At 32.9% G+C, this 18694-nt stretch overlaps 1 protein-coding gene across 3 annotated transcripts in view; it reads left to right on the top strand.

The window, feature by feature from the left end:
- Window positions 1-18694, top strand: part of LOC144966335 (ubiquitin carboxyl-terminal hydrolase 40-like) — a 39418-nt gene that overhangs the window by 11608 nt on the left and 9116 nt on the right. For all 3 annotated transcript variants that reach the window (XM_078902651.1, XM_078902649.1, XM_078902650.1), the window contains exons 12-30: window positions 4247-4315; window positions 5681-5847; window positions 6396-6538; window positions 7143-7224; window positions 7614-7788; window positions 8517-8604; window positions 10331-10401; window positions 10933-11118; window positions 12364-12491; window positions 12685-12778; window positions 13061-13114; window positions 13850-13961; window positions 14677-14765; window positions 16052-16175; window positions 16426-16565; window positions 16739-16865; window positions 17355-17461; window positions 17890-18053; window positions 18418-18483. In XM_078902651.1, the coding sequence (XP_078758777.1) occupies window positions 4247-4315; window positions 5681-5847; window positions 6396-6538; window positions 7143-7224; window positions 7614-7788; window positions 8517-8604; window positions 10331-10401; window positions 10933-11118; window positions 12364-12491; window positions 12685-12778; window positions 13061-13114; window positions 13850-13961; window positions 14677-14765; window positions 16052-16175; window positions 16426-16565; window positions 16739-16865; window positions 17355-17461; window positions 17890-18053; window positions 18418-18483 (2186 nt within the window). The remainder of the gene's footprint in view (window positions 1-4246; window positions 4316-5680; window positions 5848-6395; window positions 6539-7142; window positions 7225-7613; window positions 7789-8516; window positions 8605-10330; window positions 10402-10932; window positions 11119-12363; window positions 12492-12684; window positions 12779-13060; window positions 13115-13849; window positions 13962-14676; window positions 14766-16051; window positions 16176-16425; window positions 16566-16738; window positions 16866-17354; window positions 17462-17889; window positions 18054-18417; window positions 18484-18694) is intronic.

The following is an 18694-nucleotide window of genomic DNA, read 5'->3' on the forward strand; positions in this document are numbered from 1 at the left end:
CATGACGTAATTATAGTGGTTTAGAGTCATCGCTGAAACACTGGAAGACGGCAATGGGATAGTTGCGTCAGTTGTTGAATAAATTATCCAGGCACGGTTGATAAGTAAAAAAACTGTAGTTACATTTGAAACAAACAAAGTATATCACTGATCTCGTCTCATTGAGATATAAAGAATGATATAAAAATCAAGAAAATCGGCTGATAAATAAAAAAGTTGCTAAAAAAATCGAAAATAAACAAAAGCAATTTTTAAAATCGAATTTATTCGTAAAACAGTTGGTTTTCAACCGATTTTTCTGAAACAAGGACCAATGTTCTTCTTTTTTCAAGCCGATTTCAACAATGTGACTTTCAAACTCCTCAGAATTATATTTTTTACTTTTAGATTTTAGCTTTTAGGCCTACTCAAAAAGGTGTTATATTCCTTGCCACTTGCACAACAATAGCGTAATACATCGACGGCGAGAAGCGTCTTTGTTTCGAACAGCCGGTTCGGTTAGATAGCCTGTGATTGGTCGAAGACTTAAAGACGCTTGATTCACTCAGTCGACTCATCATTGTCGACAAGACAAGAGTGCTAGAAACACACATCCCTCCCCTCATCTAAGTGTGTGTGTGTGAGTGTGTGTGTTTTTTTTTTGTTTTTTGTGTGTTTTTGACTTGGTCATGAATGCGATTGTTAGCTAAGCTAAGAAAGGCGGTCGACGTCCTTGGGCTACTTTAATTAATTTTCGTGACTTGTTATTCAATTATTTGGAGATGGCAGATTAAAGTCGTTTACTCATTGTAATTTGTACTAAGTTTGTTTTGTCTCTCTCTAGATTAACTAGCTTTATTTCATTCATGTGCAATTCAATAAGTAGGCCACAAGTCTTTGGACGCTACTTTCTCTCTCATAGTAATATTCAAATGTCTTTTTCTCTCTATTGATTTCTCTTCTCTCTCTCTCTCTCTCTCTCTCTCTCTCTCTCTCTCTCTCTCTTCTCTCTCTCTCTCTCTCTCTCTCTCTTCTATCTGTCTCTCTCTTTTTTAAAATATTTTTTTGCATGTTGTAGGAGGCCTAGACTTTACAGGAATACGTCCAAGTATTAATAGCCAAGTCAATATATTCTTTCTCTCAGTCTCACCACTCTCTTTTTCACTCACACCTCTTCTCTCTCTCTCTCTCTCTCTCTCACTCTCTCTCTTCTCTCTCTCTCTCTCTCTCTCTCTCTCTCTCTCTTCTCTCTCTCTCTCTTTTTCTTCTTCCTTCTTTTCCACTCGTCTCTTAGTAACTACTGATCTTTTTTTTTTTTTTTTTTTTTTTTCTGCTTATAGTAATATGTACTCTCATGTAGTTCCATATCTGAAGCAGACGTCGGAGGTCATCTTCCGCCAAGCTGATCTATCTCTTGCCAATTCTATTAAAGCAGCGCCACCTTTCTCAGCTTCATCTGTCCAAGTTCTTATCCCTTTCAAATACGTTATTCTTTGTCTTCCTCTTATTCTTTTTCCATTCATCTTTCCAGTCAAGGCGAGTATTTCCAAACCAGGGTGGCGGATAATGTGTCCTAAAAATTCCATTTGGCGTTTGATGATTTTTGTTATCAGTGATCTTTTTCTGTTTGCCATTTCTAAAATTTCTTCATTTCTTTTCCTTTCCATCCATGACACCCTCATCATTCTTCTGTAAAACCACATTTCCACTGCCTCCAGTCTTTTAACCATGGTCTTGTTTATGGTCCAGCTCTCACAACCACATAGCAGCACAGACAGTACATAGCAATCCAGGACTTTGATTTTTGTTTTCATGCTAATATTCCTGTTTTTCATAATTGTATGCAGCTGGTTGAATGCATTCTTCGCCATACCTATTCTTTTCTTTATTTCACAATCTGATTTTCCAGTGGATGTTACATTGAAGCCTAAATATTTGAAACATTCAACTTGTTGTATTGTTTGTCCTCTGCTTGTTATTACACAGGCTGGTGGGTTATTATTTTTAGATACCGTCATACATTCTGTTTTAGATATATTCAGTTCCAGTCCCATATTTTCACTACTCCTGACTACAACATCCAGTAATTCTTGTAGTTCATGTTCAGATTCTGCCAGTAGAACCGTATCATCTGCATACCTCAGATTTGTTACATTCTTTCCTCCAATACACACCCCCTTCTTATGTTCGATATCTCTTAATATCATTTCACTATAGAGGTTGAATAAATCTGGAGACAAAACACACCCCTGCCTAACTCCTCTTCTAATAGGTGTAAAACTGCTTAGTTCGTTGTCAACACGCATTGCTGCTTCTTGTTCCCAGTACAAATTCCGTAATATTCTTAAATCTTTACCATCAATGTCCAAGGATGATAGAATTTTGAATAGTTTTTCGTGTTGTACTTTATCAAAGGCTTTTGAATAGTCGATGAAACACATATACAGATCTTTATTTACTTCAATACATCTTTCCATCAGCATTGATAATGTGAATATTCCATTTCTGGTACCCTTGTCCTCAACAAAACCAAATTGCATCTCCCCAATTTCAGGTCGTATTTTATTTCTTATTCTTAGTAAAATTATCTTCAAAAGAATTTTTGTGAGGTGGCTCATTAGGCTAATAGTTCTGTGTTGTTCACAATCAACTGCCCCTGGCTTTTTTGGTAGTGCTATAAAAATGGATCGTTTCATATCAGTTGGCATTTTTCCTGTGTCATACACTTGATTTAGAAGGTTTGTGATGAATTCAATCCCCCAATATGTACTACGAGTCAATAATTTCCCCCTCTTTTCTGATTCTCTCTCTCTCTCTCTCTCTCTCTCTCTCTTACTATATATATATATATATATATATATATATATATATATATATATATATATATATATATATATATATATATATATAATATATAGGTAGTGGTAACTGGTCTAGAATTGATGAATATGCTTGAAAATTACTACCTTAAAATTTTCCCTAGAGCCTGGAAAAAACCGGGAAAAAGCAGGGAAAAATATTTTCCTGAATCACTTCTAGGCCTGTTTATTTATTTTTTTTTATGAATTATTCTTGTATGCGCAGATAGTTTCCTTAATCTCCATATTATACACTTTGTACACCCTGACCTTTGATGATGTCATCAGCTCACATACATGCTGATGGCTCACAGATTTATAAAGATTCCCCTCCGTGTGGTCTCATGCTTTGTCCAAAGACATGGAACGTTGCTGTCAGATTGATCAAATCATGGATGGTCAATAATAAGTTAAAACTGAATGGTGACAAAACTGTAATTCTTTTTATTTCATCAGACTCCAACTCATATCCATCATAATGTCATATGTCAAAGTCAATGACACTGAAGTCTCCCATTTCAGCTGAAGTAAAGAATCTGGATGTTATTTGAGTAATCGACTTTTGGTGGAGAAGAAGATTAATCAAATTGAAAAAAACTATCAATTTTGAAATTTGACACATGTCAAATATAAGATATTTTTTTCTCGGTTGACGACAGTGACATCCTTGATCTTATCATGTCTTGGCTATCGTAACTCTTTGCTGGTGGGCCTTCCCAATATAAAGATAAACAAACTCCAGAGAGTTCAAAACAGTGCAGCCAGGCTAGTGTTAGTAGGTAAAACAAAATGTGACAGCACTACAGAAATGGTGCAAGCCCTTCACTGACTCCCAGTTAGTGCCAGGATAGAGTACAACATTGCTCTTTTTTTGTTTTAATGTTTTTGAAAGAACGGTATTGTCTTATATTAAATACATGATAACCCCTTTCTCACCCTGTAGATCGCTAAGATCTCAGGATCATAAGTTGTTAATCACACCATGAACCAAGCTTAAAAGTTGTGACGAGAGGTCATTTTATAAAACTGGCCCTAGTGTTTGGAACTCACTACCGACATCAGTGTGGTTCTCTTCAAGTTTGGGATTTTCAAGAAGACCCTCAAGACCCATCTTTTATCATAGTATTTACTCTGATATGTTTTAAGTCAGACAGTGAGTGTGTCTGTGTTTGTTGCAGTATGCGCAGTTAAACAGTGTCTTATTTTTTTGTTATTTTTATGTGAAGTTCTTGGATGTTCCGTTAGTAAGCGTTATAATATATGAAGTAGTTATTATTATTATTATCTTTTTTTTTATCTTTCCTATACTGCCACTGACTTGAACTTCCAGATTTCTGTGTTAATATCAATTGACTTCTATGTCAGGATCTATTATATTGTGATGGTTTATTTGATTTATTATTTCTCAGGAAATTTCTAAAGTGACTGGTGTATCATGGGGCAAGCGCTTCAAGAAGTCTCATGGTCCCATCAGCAAGGTAAGGACATTTTCAATATTAAATATCATATTTTTTTTTGGTCATAAGTCTTCAATCGTACAGAGAATACAATACCATTGCAGTCTATGTTTACTTGTTCCTTTTGTAATATGGAAAGAAATCAAGGTACAAATAATTTCAGAAATACATTCATGAAAATATGTTGATTTTTAATAATTATTTTGATTGATTGCTGGTTGGCTACATGATTTCTTTTCTATCAAGTCAAAGATAAATGGATATGATCGCCTCATTGACATATTCAGCCATGAGTTTCTGCATACAACTGAAAGCTTAAACTGTATAATGCAGAGGCCAGACATACAAACATGATTGTGAAACTGTCCTTTTTACATTTGATAAGGAATTCCACTTGTAGATAATTTTCAAAGTTTTGGAATTATGTTTATTTTTGTTCTCCGTCTATTTTTTGTGGGTTTTTGTAAAGCTATTTTCTTCCTTTGGATTAACACTGGAAACCTCTCTCAATGTTGCTTTTAAAAAAAAAAAATGATAATAATGCTAATTAATGAATGGGCGGGTTAGGTGAATGAAAAATATCAACAGTAGGGTGAATGATGAATTTGGCATAAAGTTTGTTAAACATTTACTTTGTCATAATTCATCATATATCCACAATGTTAACCAAGGGGAAACTAGTAAACATTCATATAATTTGATTCAGCTAAGGCTTATATTTAGTTGTATTATTTATTTATTTATTTATTTATTTTTTATTTTCATCCCTCAAACAGTAACTGTTATACCTGGTGATTTTATGTTATGCTGTACAATTTTTATTTATTTTTTTCTACATACTGATATTAGATGGTTGAGTGGAGAAAGCATTGCACTCTCATTTGGGAGAATAGGTTATGTGACTCACTTTTAGTATCTCGTTTATTCCTTGAGCAAGCTTATCAATTCTATGCTACAGCTGATGTCTGGACTATTTTGACTTTACATTAAACGGGGCTGATAGTTTTTCTCGGATCCAGGATTTTGATGTCAGAGGAGGAATTTCCTCCTTTTAAAAAATTACATTTGCCCAAATTAAATGTACTGGCAGTGAAAGACTTTATGAGTGGTGGAACAAATAGGTGCAATTTTCCACTCTCCACAAATTAGCTAGAGTATCAATGATAGTTTATCATCTCAATTGCTCTAGAAGTTGGGGTTAATGAAGTAAAAATTGGGTTTCAAAGCAATCATTCAAAAAAATTTTTCCTGTTTCATTTTTTATCACCATCAGTACTGATTAAAGTATAGAAAGTTCCTCGTGGAATTTACAAAACGAATTTTATTTGTGTATACCCAGAGGGCTACATTACACTCATGCATCAAATTGCCGTCCCTCTTTTACAGTTCTTGAAGTCGAATGATATGTTCAGCTATAATCAGGACTCTAACTGGGTTAGTTTAGCCACCTTAGACAGCAGTTCTGAGAATCTTCATTCAAATTCACACCAAAAGGAAACAGGCCAAACGAGTCTTGACAGCACAGGAGAAAAAGACTCTGGATATCAAGACGGGTAATGTTGCCTCTTTTATCTCGATCATGTGAAGAAATTTGTCATAAACTTTTGGTTTATCTATCTCCAACCCAATGCTATACTAGCTGTTGGGCCTACAGATTACTGTTTGATCATGATTCTTAATTTTTTTTTTAATGGACTGCTTGCTATCTGATGGGTACCTACACCCGTTGGTATTAAAGATGGATTTATTTTTTTAGAATTTTGTTATTATATTTTTATTAGTATTATTTGTTTTTGTTTTTTTTTTTGTTTTAATTTGCTGTAAGACTTGGGAAAAGTTGCAGCACTTCCTGGATACTTGAATCAGTGATTTTTAAAGATTTCTCATTTATCTTTGATATGATTGGATTTAAATGACACTGTTCCCTTTTTTTTATTGTAAACGGACTCTCTCAACTTACTTTAAGATTTTTTCCGATCAACTCTTCACTGAGTCTAACTTCCTTAAATGTCTTGAAAATTGTGTCAACCCAATAGATTTTCCTTTCCAAAGTAATTGAAATCCATTACATTGATTTACTAGCGATGATTTTTATTTTCAGTTCTCCAGATGACCATTGGTTTTGTTTCAATGATTCCAATGTGTCTCCCATCCTTGCCAAACAAATAGAGCAACAATTTTCTGGAAAAGAAAGTGCTTACATGCTTTTTTACAGACGCCGCACATTGCAGAGACCAATTGAAGGTTTTTTTCTTGAATTTATTTTGCATTTAATATGTGTACATTTTAAAGAATTGCAAATAAGAAATAAAAATTTTAATGTTACATATGTTTCAAGTTAACATACTTCTCCAGTCTTATCTTAGTTCAGATTTTAAAAATTTAATAGATCGATTTATCATAGAATATTTTTTTATGGAATTTCAATTTTCTTCTCAGTTTAAAATGAATGCCAAATCCCCTCTGGATATTAACACAAATGTTCAGTGTTTATATGTGTTATGCTCCCTTAATTTTTTTCATTCTCCACCTCATTAGCTGCAATTTATTTGTTCAAGATAATTGTTCAATTTTAATACAAGGTCTTATATGAAACGTCATTTTTTAAGATATTTGTTCACCAATCCAGCTTTGAGTAGCCATTGTTTAGATTTGTGATTTAAATAACTTTACTTTAATTAAACTGCATTTAAGCGTTCCGTACGTTTTACACACAATTTGATTCTAGATAATAGTCTTATTTAAGGGTTCATTAGCTGTATCCTACCTTGTATCTTTTATTTGTGGATAGATTTATCCTCAATTCATACTGAAATGATAATATTAAATCTCTCACTTTCCATCACAGCACAAGGTCAGCCAGTTCACTGTATCCCTGAACGTTTTATGCGAGAAGTTGATGCCATCAATGATGATCTTTTGAATCAGAGGTAGCAACAGCAATTCAAAACATTTTTTTAACAAAACTGTAAACAAAGAAAATCCAAATGCATAGTCACTTATCTCTAGTAATTCTCTTTTGTCATGACTGAAAGTATTTTTAATCTATCGTTGAGAATAATCATTGTTTACTCTTACTTATTTTCACAGATTTAGTTTTTATCATTTTGACTAACATGATAATTTTGATAAGATCATATCGTCTCTCTTTCAAAATTTTTTTTAAGATTAGAAACTTTTTGTGAGGGTTCATATCCATTATCCAGATTATAAGCTACCTTATAGAAGTTTGACACTGTTTTCTTATGTTACGAGTTTTCAAAAAGTTGGGGGAAAATACAGACAAGGTTTGTTGTCATTGAGACTTTTATTTTTACAGATCCGAGTATGATCGATCTGTGAATAATGTCAACTTGAGGATTTATGAGGGAGACCAATTTGTATACAGAGAACTTTTGCATCTCAAGTCTGAAGAAGAGAAAGAAAAAAATCACATAGATTTGGCAATTGACAGGAGAAGACCAGTGGCAGAACTACGCACAAAAATTAAAGAGGTGAATTTCATTTTTACAAAAATAATTATATATGAATATTATATATGCCACATTCTGATATGCTTTTAAAGTGGAACAGACAGAAGCTATTGTTTGTTAGCATTTCAGTGACTGGAAGGATAACTGATAGCAAACTGTGGCCCCTATGTTGAATCTATGGGTAAATAAAATTAGTCAAATTGAATGTAAGCTTAACAAAGATAGATAATATGGATGTTTTGGGTTTTCCCTTTGTCAACAATCTAAGATGAATGACATACTAAAGACAAGTGAGAGATGAGAAGATGGCATTGTTAAGACGAATAATTATTATTCGCCTTTGCGACATCATCCTCTCATCTTTTTTAGTTATTGTTATTTATTTCTTCGAGCTTCAAGCAACAACTTTTTTTTTGTATCCATGGGTAAGATATTATTAAAGTACCTTCCTTTGGATTTCAGATATCTTGATTTTATTTATATTTTTATTTTTTGGTCTCAAATTTAAAATTATTTTGGCAACATCATGGCTCAAGCTTATTCATTTAAATTTGATTAAAGGTTGCAATTGAGTCATTGGCTTTTGTAAAATACCCACCCAAAGTTTATCATGCTGTACCTTGCTATAGTTATTTGGCAGCTAGACATGAATGGACGTGAAAAGGGTGGTGCTGTCCTTTTTAACAACTTTGATGTATTGAAATGGTGTCCTCTTCACTGTCACTGATTTCAACCTATTCTGTTTTCAGACTTTTGAAGACAAAGAAATTCATAATTTCAACATTCATAGATTGAGAGAAATGTGTGGTGGTTTCTATTTATGTGACGAGTTAAAAGGTAGGTTTTACAATGATCATGCAATTGATAACATATATACCTTAATGTACTGTTTTTGTTTTTTCTGATTTTGATAAAAGCTTTAATGAAGTGGGTCCTTTGTCATACGTCATACTTCTGAAGTGTTAGTTGGACAAATCACACTAAAACAATGGTGTCTCCATACAATAGCATGGGTCCCATTAGAAGATAAGTGAAAGCCTATAGAGGATTCTCATTTCCCAGGTTGCAAACTGTGTGTCATCTTGAATTTTTTTTATTTTTTAAAATCATTTTTACATCATTCAGAAGCAGGAATAAGATTTAGATATATTTTGTTGTTGTTTTTTTTTTCAACCAATCATTTATTTAATTTTTGTATCTTTGACTTTGATTTATCATTCTATTTAGTGTTCATTGAGAGTGGCTAAATTTCTTTTTCTTTTTCAACTATATTAATTTCCTAATGGGATCTACAGATGAAATGCTTGTTATGCATGGTAGGGAATAAGGCTAAAATGAAGTGTCACACAACCTTAATGCAATGCAATTTAAATGTCTATAATTCCGTGTTCAGAGCCATTTAGAGTTAAAACGTTGGGAACTCTGGTGAATGACGCTCTTCCTTTTCTTGTAGTTTCGATTTGTTTGAAATCACAAATGATACCAAATAGCTGTGTTATTGTTTTAACTTTTTAAATGCCAAATTCCAATATCTGTATGTTTTAAAACATTTGGATGAAAAAATTGGGTTTGACATTTTGTTTTTTTATTTTTGGTTGACATTCTGTATGGTGAGATTTTTAAAAATTCCTGCAGAGATCAAAATTTTTATTCTTTTTCAAATTTTGTTGGTGTCAAAATATAAACAAACATTTATTGTATATATTTTAGATAAAGATATAATTTTTTTATTTGAAAAAAAATTTACTTTATTGCCTTTTGTTCTATAAAATTTAAAAAAGCGTCAAAAGAGAGCATCTGCAGGGGCCGTAAACCCCTGAAAATCCCTGTCTCAAGTGAGTTAAAGCAAAACTCAAGCATTATTCCATTATGATTGTAAGCTGGTTTTGATTATATTTTGTCTTCTTGTATCATGATTTAAGTTAATGCATGTCCTTAGTATGTACATAATGTCACACTTCTAAAGTGATCAAGATCTATAGTGGGTGAAAATTATTTTTTTTTAATCTCCTTGTCCACTCAGCAGTGAATGTTGTGAAAACTGTTCACTATTATGGTCACTGTTGTGTGTATCGGAGTCGAATGAGTGAGTGTCCGGTGCATGACTAGAGTGTGTAGTTGGTGAGAGAGAATTAGAATGGTCATTTAGAAAGAGAGATTGAAGATAACAGAATGTTTTGTAATCGAAAGCTTGAGGAAGCAAAATGTTTTATTTAAATCAAAGTTGTTCTTTATTGTTGAAAGATCGAGTTTATTGTAATTATTCCAAATCTACAACATTGGTGCTGAAACCCGGGAGATATGGATGGCTGGGTCTTGGTAGAAAGTACTTTGCAATAGACTAGCATCCTATTCTAAGGATATCGAGCAATTGTTATTGTCCATTTCACGCTGTATAACCCGGGATAAACTCTGACTCCATGGGCCTGTTGACTCTGAAGGAATACTTTAAGATAGTTGTCATATCCTGTACATTGTAAAGTGTATTGATTATTGACACTCTTTGTCTTTCAGCTAAATCTTTGATTTTGATTTTTAAAAAGCTCTTTTATATGTCATACAGATGAAGAGGCTGTGTTGCAAGATTTGAACATTGTGAATGACACTTGTTTAATTGTGTGGAATGGCAGTGTGGTAAGATGATCACTTTTTTTTTAAAAATCTTTCTCCTGGTTTTAAAATGAACTGTGGTTATTTTTAGATTTACTTTATTCCCGTTGGATTCATATACTTTTTTTTCTGGATTTTTATTGGTCAAAAAGGAGTTTTTCATGACAATTTACACTCTTTTACTTCTTGTTTTGACGTTTGGTACCAGCTTTTGTGGTTTTATTCACCCCTTTCATAATTTAATTATATTTAATATCTCAATAACAATCATGAATTTGAATGCCTTGAAAGCCTTTAAAAAACTTTTAAAATATGGATGTATTTTGTTTGTTTGTTTTTTTTTTTGTTTTTTTTTTGGAAAGGGTTGATGGGGATAAATATTTACTCTCTATAGGTTTTAATACTAGATTAGTTTTGAATGATTGGTTCTATTAATAAGATAATACATTACTTGACTTGTTGAAAGTGTCTTTGGTTCAAGAGGTATAATAGGTAAATCGATGATAGAGTAAATATTGTATTGCTTGAAACTTTAAGCTTTTGTTTTTATCACAGGTGGATGACCAGTGGGTGGAGGAGGGTCCAAAACATGAGCCAATCAAATTACTGGTTTTACATGAGGAGGACCAACGGCCAGTTGGAGAGGTCATCTTGCGCAAGAGTCGGGCCATCCAATATTTGTATAATGCTGTGGCTGACATGATAGGAATGCAATCAGATGCCTTCACTTTGAAGCATGGGGTAAGTAAATAGCATGTATCTTGCGTATTTTTTTTTAAGGTGACTTTGATATTGAAGTTATAAAAATGGTGCATGAGGAGAGGAAATTATTTCACTACATTTTGGGAGCTCTCTTTTTTGTGTTTGTGTGAGTTTGTGGGTTTTTTGGGTTTTTTGGTTTTTTTTAGCTTTTGGGGGGGGGGGGGGGGGGGGGTGAAAAGCAGACAAAATCTATAGAGGTTAATGGAAGGGGAAGGAGGAGTGTGTGCTTTTTATTGTATTTTTAGTTTTGCTGTTAATTTTAAAATAAGATATCCATTGATTTAAAAGATAATTTTTCAAGCCTTAAATTTAATTATTATATTGAAAAGATCAATCCAATCTTTACTTTTGAATGTATGTAGAGAAAGATAGAGACCCTAGCACTGAACCCCATGACCTCCCAACTTAAAGTAATTGGTTATCAGATTTTGAATCATTTATGGGTGACACTTTTCAAGTTTTATCAAGAAATCCAGATTTTTTACCATCAACTTTCTTTAATACGAAGTCCGGCTTCATTGGCAGTTATGTTCCAGTGCGAGTCGAAACTGTTTTGGGTTGAAAATTTAGCTGATGCCTTGGCCAAATATCTTGGCACTCAAGCATGAGTCTATTGCTGTTTTCGTCTTCTTTGTGATGATGTTGAATTCTAACCTTTATTTTTGGGAAGCAAAAAGAAGCTATGGGGAATGGTTTTGTCAATAGAGCTGACAAAAGTAGTATAAAGACTTGTAAGAATAAATTCAAATGGGAATATTTGCAGGAAATGGTTGAGGATGGTGTTGCTTTAAGATTTAGATTCATTATCGAAGTTGAAGGAAGCTGGTTTCATGTATTGCATCATTTGTCAGAGAGAATTAATTATAGGAGCAGTGATAATGGTAAAATGGCTCCATCGAAACAAATCCATAGAGCTTGTCACATCAGGCAACACAAACTTAAAGTATTAAGTTAATACTTACTTCCCATCACTTTTTTCAAAATGAAATGATTCTTATTACTTAGACAAAGATACAGGAGAGTTTGACCAGAAAATAAATTGCAATTGTGTCGTATAACACTGATTTTCTGGCTATTTTATAATCATTAGGTGGTATCCCTGATGATTTACCAATTCGTCATACTTTATCGTTTTTGAAATGGTGAAATGTTTATAATTTGCTTTCAAAATGTTTTGAAAACTCGATAATTACTTAATCATTTTTTTTTTCTTTTTAATTTTAGAAGGACAGCAATTCACCAGATACACCTAAGCCCCTACCCTCTGATTCAGATCTAAGCTTGACAGACATTGATTTGAGTAATGATGACATTCTCATTTTATCTGTGACAGAAGGAAATGTAAATACTCAGTGAGTAACAAACCCTTTATCTTATAACTACAGATTTTTTAAAAAACATTGCTTGTTTCTTTCTCTTTTTTTTGGAGGGGGGGGGGAGGGAGGTATGCAATGCCCCAAATAACCTGCTTTTGATGACTTTTACGGAGAAATAAGTGTGTACATCACCTGCACATGTTTCAATGGTGTCATTTTTATTTTCCAGGGATCAGTTGAATTACCACAAATCTTCCTTAGTGGAGACTGAACAGGAATGGTCTGTCACAGTGCAAGACAAGTTGTCCACAGTTTCAGTATCAGTAAGAAGATTTTTTTGATATTTTAACTTAAGAATTAATTTATGTTTTAAGATTACAGAAATTTGAAAATTATATTAATTATGGGTATCTGAAACAAGTTGTACCAGATCAAACCTTCTATTTTTTAAATATTTTTTTGTTCATAGGTAATTTTTCAATGTTGTATTGAGTTGATAAATATACTTGAAACAGAATACAAGGTAAAATATTTTTGAAAGCAAACACTAACCAGACACGATTGTGGTATTATAATGGTTATTTTCATATCATCATGTTCTACAGGATATGGATAGTTTATTGTGCAATACTCTCAGCCTTAAAGTGGATCCTTCTATGGTAAGAATTGACATTTCATTGTATACTCAATTTTCACATTTTTAATTATTACTATTTGCTAGTATTTTTTCCTCTGAAGTCTTTAATATTCACATGTTTTCTCCAAATTCACAATGTTGTACTTAGTCTGTGAAAATGAAAATGGATGTTATACTTTATTCATTTTAATTTTTTTTTTTTTTTTTTTAAATATAATGCTGTTGAAATTATTTTGTTTGAATTTATGCAAATGAGGATGAAAGTTAACTTAATTATTTATAAACCAAATTTCTGTCACATTTTGAGACCGACGTTTACAAATGAACATTACAACAATGAGCCCATAACGAATTGGGTGATCAGGCCTGCAAATAAGTGTGCGTCGGTTGAGACAAATTTCTTTGTGTGTGTCCGTGGTAGGGTGAATATAAATCCATCAGCTTATTTATCAGTTGTAGTGCTCTAATAACACCAGGCAGACTTCCTTTTTCTTTTTTGAAAGCAATCTAATTGTTGTTTTCTTTTCCTCTGACATTCAATGGATGTTGTCCTATCTATTGTCAGCCTTCACAACTGACTGCAAATTTATATAGACTCATTCTACATATTTTTTAAAACTTTTGAATATCCATGATTAACAGTTTGTGGTTATATAAGGTTGGATTTGCCTCAATCTGTTGTTTGATAATGTTATTGATTTTTTTGCTCTTGGTTTGATCTGTTGTTCTTCAATACCTTCTTTTTTTTATTTTTCAGGGTTTGAAAGAGCTGAAGTTGAAATCAATGGAGGCTTTCAATGTAGATGAAATGTCATTTGAGACTGTCAGACTTCGTGAAGTTCACAAAACACTTGGATTGCAGCCTCCCTGTAAGTAAAGATGATGTGAATATTTAAGTTATGATCGTAGGGGTGAGGGTGGGTGACAGATGTTTAATTACAATACAGTCTTGTGCCACTCTGTGGTCTTGTAGTATGACACTTGCCTTCAGATCAGCAGGTCCCTGGTTCCAGTACCTCTCTTGGCAGCACAAAGTTAACTACTAGGAACAGGCTCTTTTCTCACTTCTCTCACCACACTCTGGTATAAAACGAGTACCTTGCCGGTAACAATGTTGTCTCTGTCAAAACAAAAATAATTGTAATAGCACCTTGCGGGAGTCACATCTTGTCCTAAATGTTGTGTTATTGTTGGTTTAGGACCTCAAATAAAGCACTTTGAGCACATTAACTTGATATTGCACTATATAAAAGCTTATTTTGTTTGTTTTGGGATTATTTTTTTTAAATGATTTTTTTGTATGCTGTTTGAAAAACTAGGGTCATTTTAATGGAAAATCATTTGTCATTGGTCAAAAGGTAATAAGCATTCACTCTGATTTTATCCATGATTAACAGCAATATTTTAATTACATTTAATAATTTTTTGTTTAATGTTTAAACATTATTATTGGATAATGTGGATGCATGTATATCAAAAGGTGTTTTTTTTTTTATCATGCATGACATGATTACTGAAATTAGTGGAAAGGCATCATTAGAAATGAGCTTATAACTTATATAATTTTTATTTTAATTCCATCAGTGCGAGAAGGACTGAGTTTATCTGACTCTGGTCTTGCTAATGGGATGACCCTGGTGTTGGAAAGTGGGAGGCCGCCCCAAGATTCTGAGGTTTGTCGTAATCGTTGAGTAGTGTTGATCTGTAGTTATGTTTTACCAGGGTTGGGTCTGTATTTCTTTCCCCTGATTACTCAGGTCTGTCACAATGTCAAATTTACAAATTAATCATCAAAGAACCCCCCCCCCCCCCCCGAAAAGTCATAGGTTTAACTTAAAATAGTCAATAGGTCAATAGGCCTCCTCCTGGATACTCTCTCAAACTGACATTATTGTGTATCTGACTCATCACCATCGTGCCACCCCATTGTGAGAAGTGTCGTAGCGATGTTTGGTCCCTTGCATTTTCTCACTTCTTTTTCAAAATTATTTTGATGTGCAACACTAATCCATCCATATAAAACACCTTTCACATCATTTATTAAAATTTCCTAATTGCTTTTTCCCCCCTTTGCTGTGATATGAAATTATTATCTAACTGCTTAATAATATTATAAAATATTTGATTAAAATTCACAAAAATAAATCTGAATATTGGATGTGGGTGTGGAGAGATTCACTTTAGGTGGAGGAATAGCGTCGTCTTCGGTCTATGAAGTTCATAATGTCAACCTTTCTAATGATACTGAAAAATAAAAAAAAATAAAAAATAATGCTTTTTTTGCCACGACATCATAAGATATCGTTGCCTAGGCATTCCACGAAGGAATATAGATAACTCATCAAACAAGATGTCTGGTGTCAACCGGAATCACCCATGTTGTCCAAGTGAGCAAATTGGGGGTTAATAATCTTGCTCAAGGAAAAAAAATGAAAGTGCCCGAACCTGGGTCCTTCCGGGTCACAATGCAATGCCTTAATCACTCGGATAATATTTATTTAGCATTCTATCTCATGTAATACAGATTCTAGGTTCTTTACATTTTCAACGGAAAACAATACCTTTGCCACCTCAATCCCCATATATCTGTTGTCCCTTTTATCTGGACTTGTATCCTTTTACTAAAATGAAATTGTTTGCTTTTGCTCAAGCACTGGCTCTCGCCTTTTCTTGTAGGAGATGATATTTTTGATCCTTATAGACGTTAATGGGATTATTCTCTCACAGGCTTTGCTACTTGAAGATAAATTGTATAGAATTTGAGGCAAAGAATAATTTGAAAATATACAACATGCTGAAATATCTTGATTCACAAGACTTTTTTTTTTCTTTTTAAGCCTTTTGTAAATTAGACATTCATGTAATATTTTTCTTTATAAATATTTCTGTTTAATAAAATATGAACGCTTAGGTTATTGATAGGATTCTAACTTTTGAATTATGACTGATGATTCCACAGATGACAATCAGTGTGAATAAGCTAATTAGTGGAAAACTAGCCCTGAGGAGAGAGTTTCTTGTTGACCGACAGTTGACTGTTCTTGGAATGCTCGAAGCTGCATGCAAACTTATGAATTGTGATGGTATGGACTGGAATTGGATATTGTTGTTACATTCTCTATTAATTGATGGAAAAGCTTTTAAATGAGTATAAAGAATAAATAATTTAGGTGTGATTCCTTCATCAGTTATACGGATAAATATAGATTCTGTTGTGTTTACGTCACAGAAAATTAGATAAATTTTGGCTCCATGGGTCTTACAGCTTTAAATGACTTTTACTTTTACTTTTTAATGCTTCATCTGGTTTCATCTATTTTCTTTATTTTACAGACAGCCAATGGTATTTGAGTAAGACTGATTTATATGGAGATCCAGCAGATCCCCTAGACAATGACTCTGCTACCTTGTTGGATCTTTTCCTCAATGACGGAGACACATTAGTTCTGCAGGAAGGATCTATTGTTAAAAAGGTAGTGGAAGCAATCTAATATAAACCATGGAATTTAGTTACAGATGTGAGAAAAAAAAATATGATTGTTTGGATCCTGAGTGAAATATAATTAATCATGTTACTACTGCAATTACAACTTTTGCATCATTTTAAATTATGAGGCTAACCACTGAACATTTTTCTGTCTTCCAGGACCAAGTATGTCTAGTCGTGTGGCTACACACAGACAGAGCAGATTCCTTACATAGCAATAGCATTCCTGACAACAGGGGGGATAACCATCTGATCAATGGAGAAAAGGAAGAAGACAAAGTTATATGTGAGCAAAATAGTACTGATTATAAAAGACAAATTATAATTTAAATTATCTTAACTCATCTTCCCAACCCAAAATTCTATTGCAGATAAAGTTTATCATACACTTGCTTGGGACCCACAACGTAAAAAAAATAAATGAAAAGGTTGAAAAAGACTGCATAAATGTTTATACTAAGTTTGGCCAAATTATTTGGTATATTTTACAATGACGGGAGAACCAAATTCTTGATATTCTTTGAATGGAGAGTATTACGGGGGGCTGTCTGAACTTGAAAGGCTTCAAATATAAAGTGCACACATATGTAAACATAAATGTCCTACTTTGAAGAGTAAACGCCATAGAAATATTGCAATGTTAAAAGTTGACGGATTGTTTGATTTTAGTTTTTCTGGGGTTTTTTGAAAATGTTTTTGTTTTGTTTTGTTTGCTAAATATTTTTTAATTCTTTTTTTCAATGATATATTTATTTAAATTTATTTTTTTCTTCAGTGGAACTTGCAGCTAAGCTCTCAGTCAATGATCAAGTCAGTCCTGATGACCTCAACCCTTTACACAAATGCCTTCATCCAAATATAGAGCAGCTATTTGACAAATCTGTAAGTTGATTTTTTTAATAGTTGGTATGAGTTGGATATTTCTTTTAATTGTAAAAAGTAATAATAAAGTACTTAAAATACTCAAAAGTAGATTTTTCTGTTGGAAATGGTACAAAGAATGATTAAAAAAGAAAAACTTGAGCTTTTATATAGCTCAAAAAAGAATGATACTACTGGATGATATAATTTCTGAAGGATGCTTGAAGCTCAATTGTTAGAGAAAATGACTCTGAAATCTAGTTTGACCATGCATTACCCGTGCATCATTATTAGCTTTTGTTGTTTTTGTTTTGAATTTTTTGAAATATGATTTTGTTTTAGTTATAATTAAAATTTTACATAAATTGTTAACAGTCAAACGGTTGTTTATGGGTTAATTATTTGTGGATAAAGATATATGATGTATATATATTTCATTTCTTTTCTAGCTCATTGTTAACAAAAGCATTTCAACAGAAGATCTAAAGCAAGCTTTGATGGGGACAGAACGCTTTCAAACCCTGCGCATTCCAACGTCCAACTTTATGAGGCTAAGAGCGATGGAAGGTGGACGCCTTAAAGGTGTTCTCAGGACTAACTCTCAAGTGTTAAGGTTGGTTGAGGAATAGATAATACCAATTATGATGATTAAACAAAAAAAAAGATGCTGCTAGATCCAATACTGATGATAATAAGGACGAGAATGGTGATGATTAAAATAGCATGTAAATTTGAAGATGATGTCAATGATAATAATGACTCTTAAGAGGACACTTTAATTAAGATGCTTCTGTGGTAAAATTGATTTTCATTAACTTTGAACAAGTCAAATTTGAATTTATTGTTTATGATATTCTTTCTTCTTATGTTGTTAACAATATTCTGGATTTCAATGAATGATTTTAAGTAACGTGATAATGGCAGAAACGCAAATGCGGTTTTAATCTCTTGAACCATTTTTACTCCATCATTATCAGACATGCAAGTCCCAAAGAGTCTTTCAATCTTGGTGTCCAAGTATTGCCCTTTGAAGAGGTTTTGGGGTAAGTTTGTTTTTGTTTGCCAGGCCTCATTGCCATTGTTACATGTATCAATAAATAGCCATTGACATACAAAATACAAGACCATCCAAACATTTAGTTTTTATGGAGACTACTGATTTGATAATGTTTAGTATTATATCTCTCAATTACTGGAACTCAAGAATTATCATTTTAAAAATGATGAAAATGATATTTATAAAAAATCCTTCTT

Source organism: Berghia stephanieae, chromosome 2, assembly GCF_034508935.2.
Source record: "Berghia stephanieae isolate SIO BIC M18660-M18661 chromosome 2, UCSD_Bste_1.3, whole genome shotgun sequence".
In the NCBI taxonomy this organism is placed as follows: domain Eukaryota; kingdom Metazoa; phylum Mollusca; class Gastropoda; order Nudibranchia; family Aeolidiidae; genus Berghia; species Berghia stephanieae.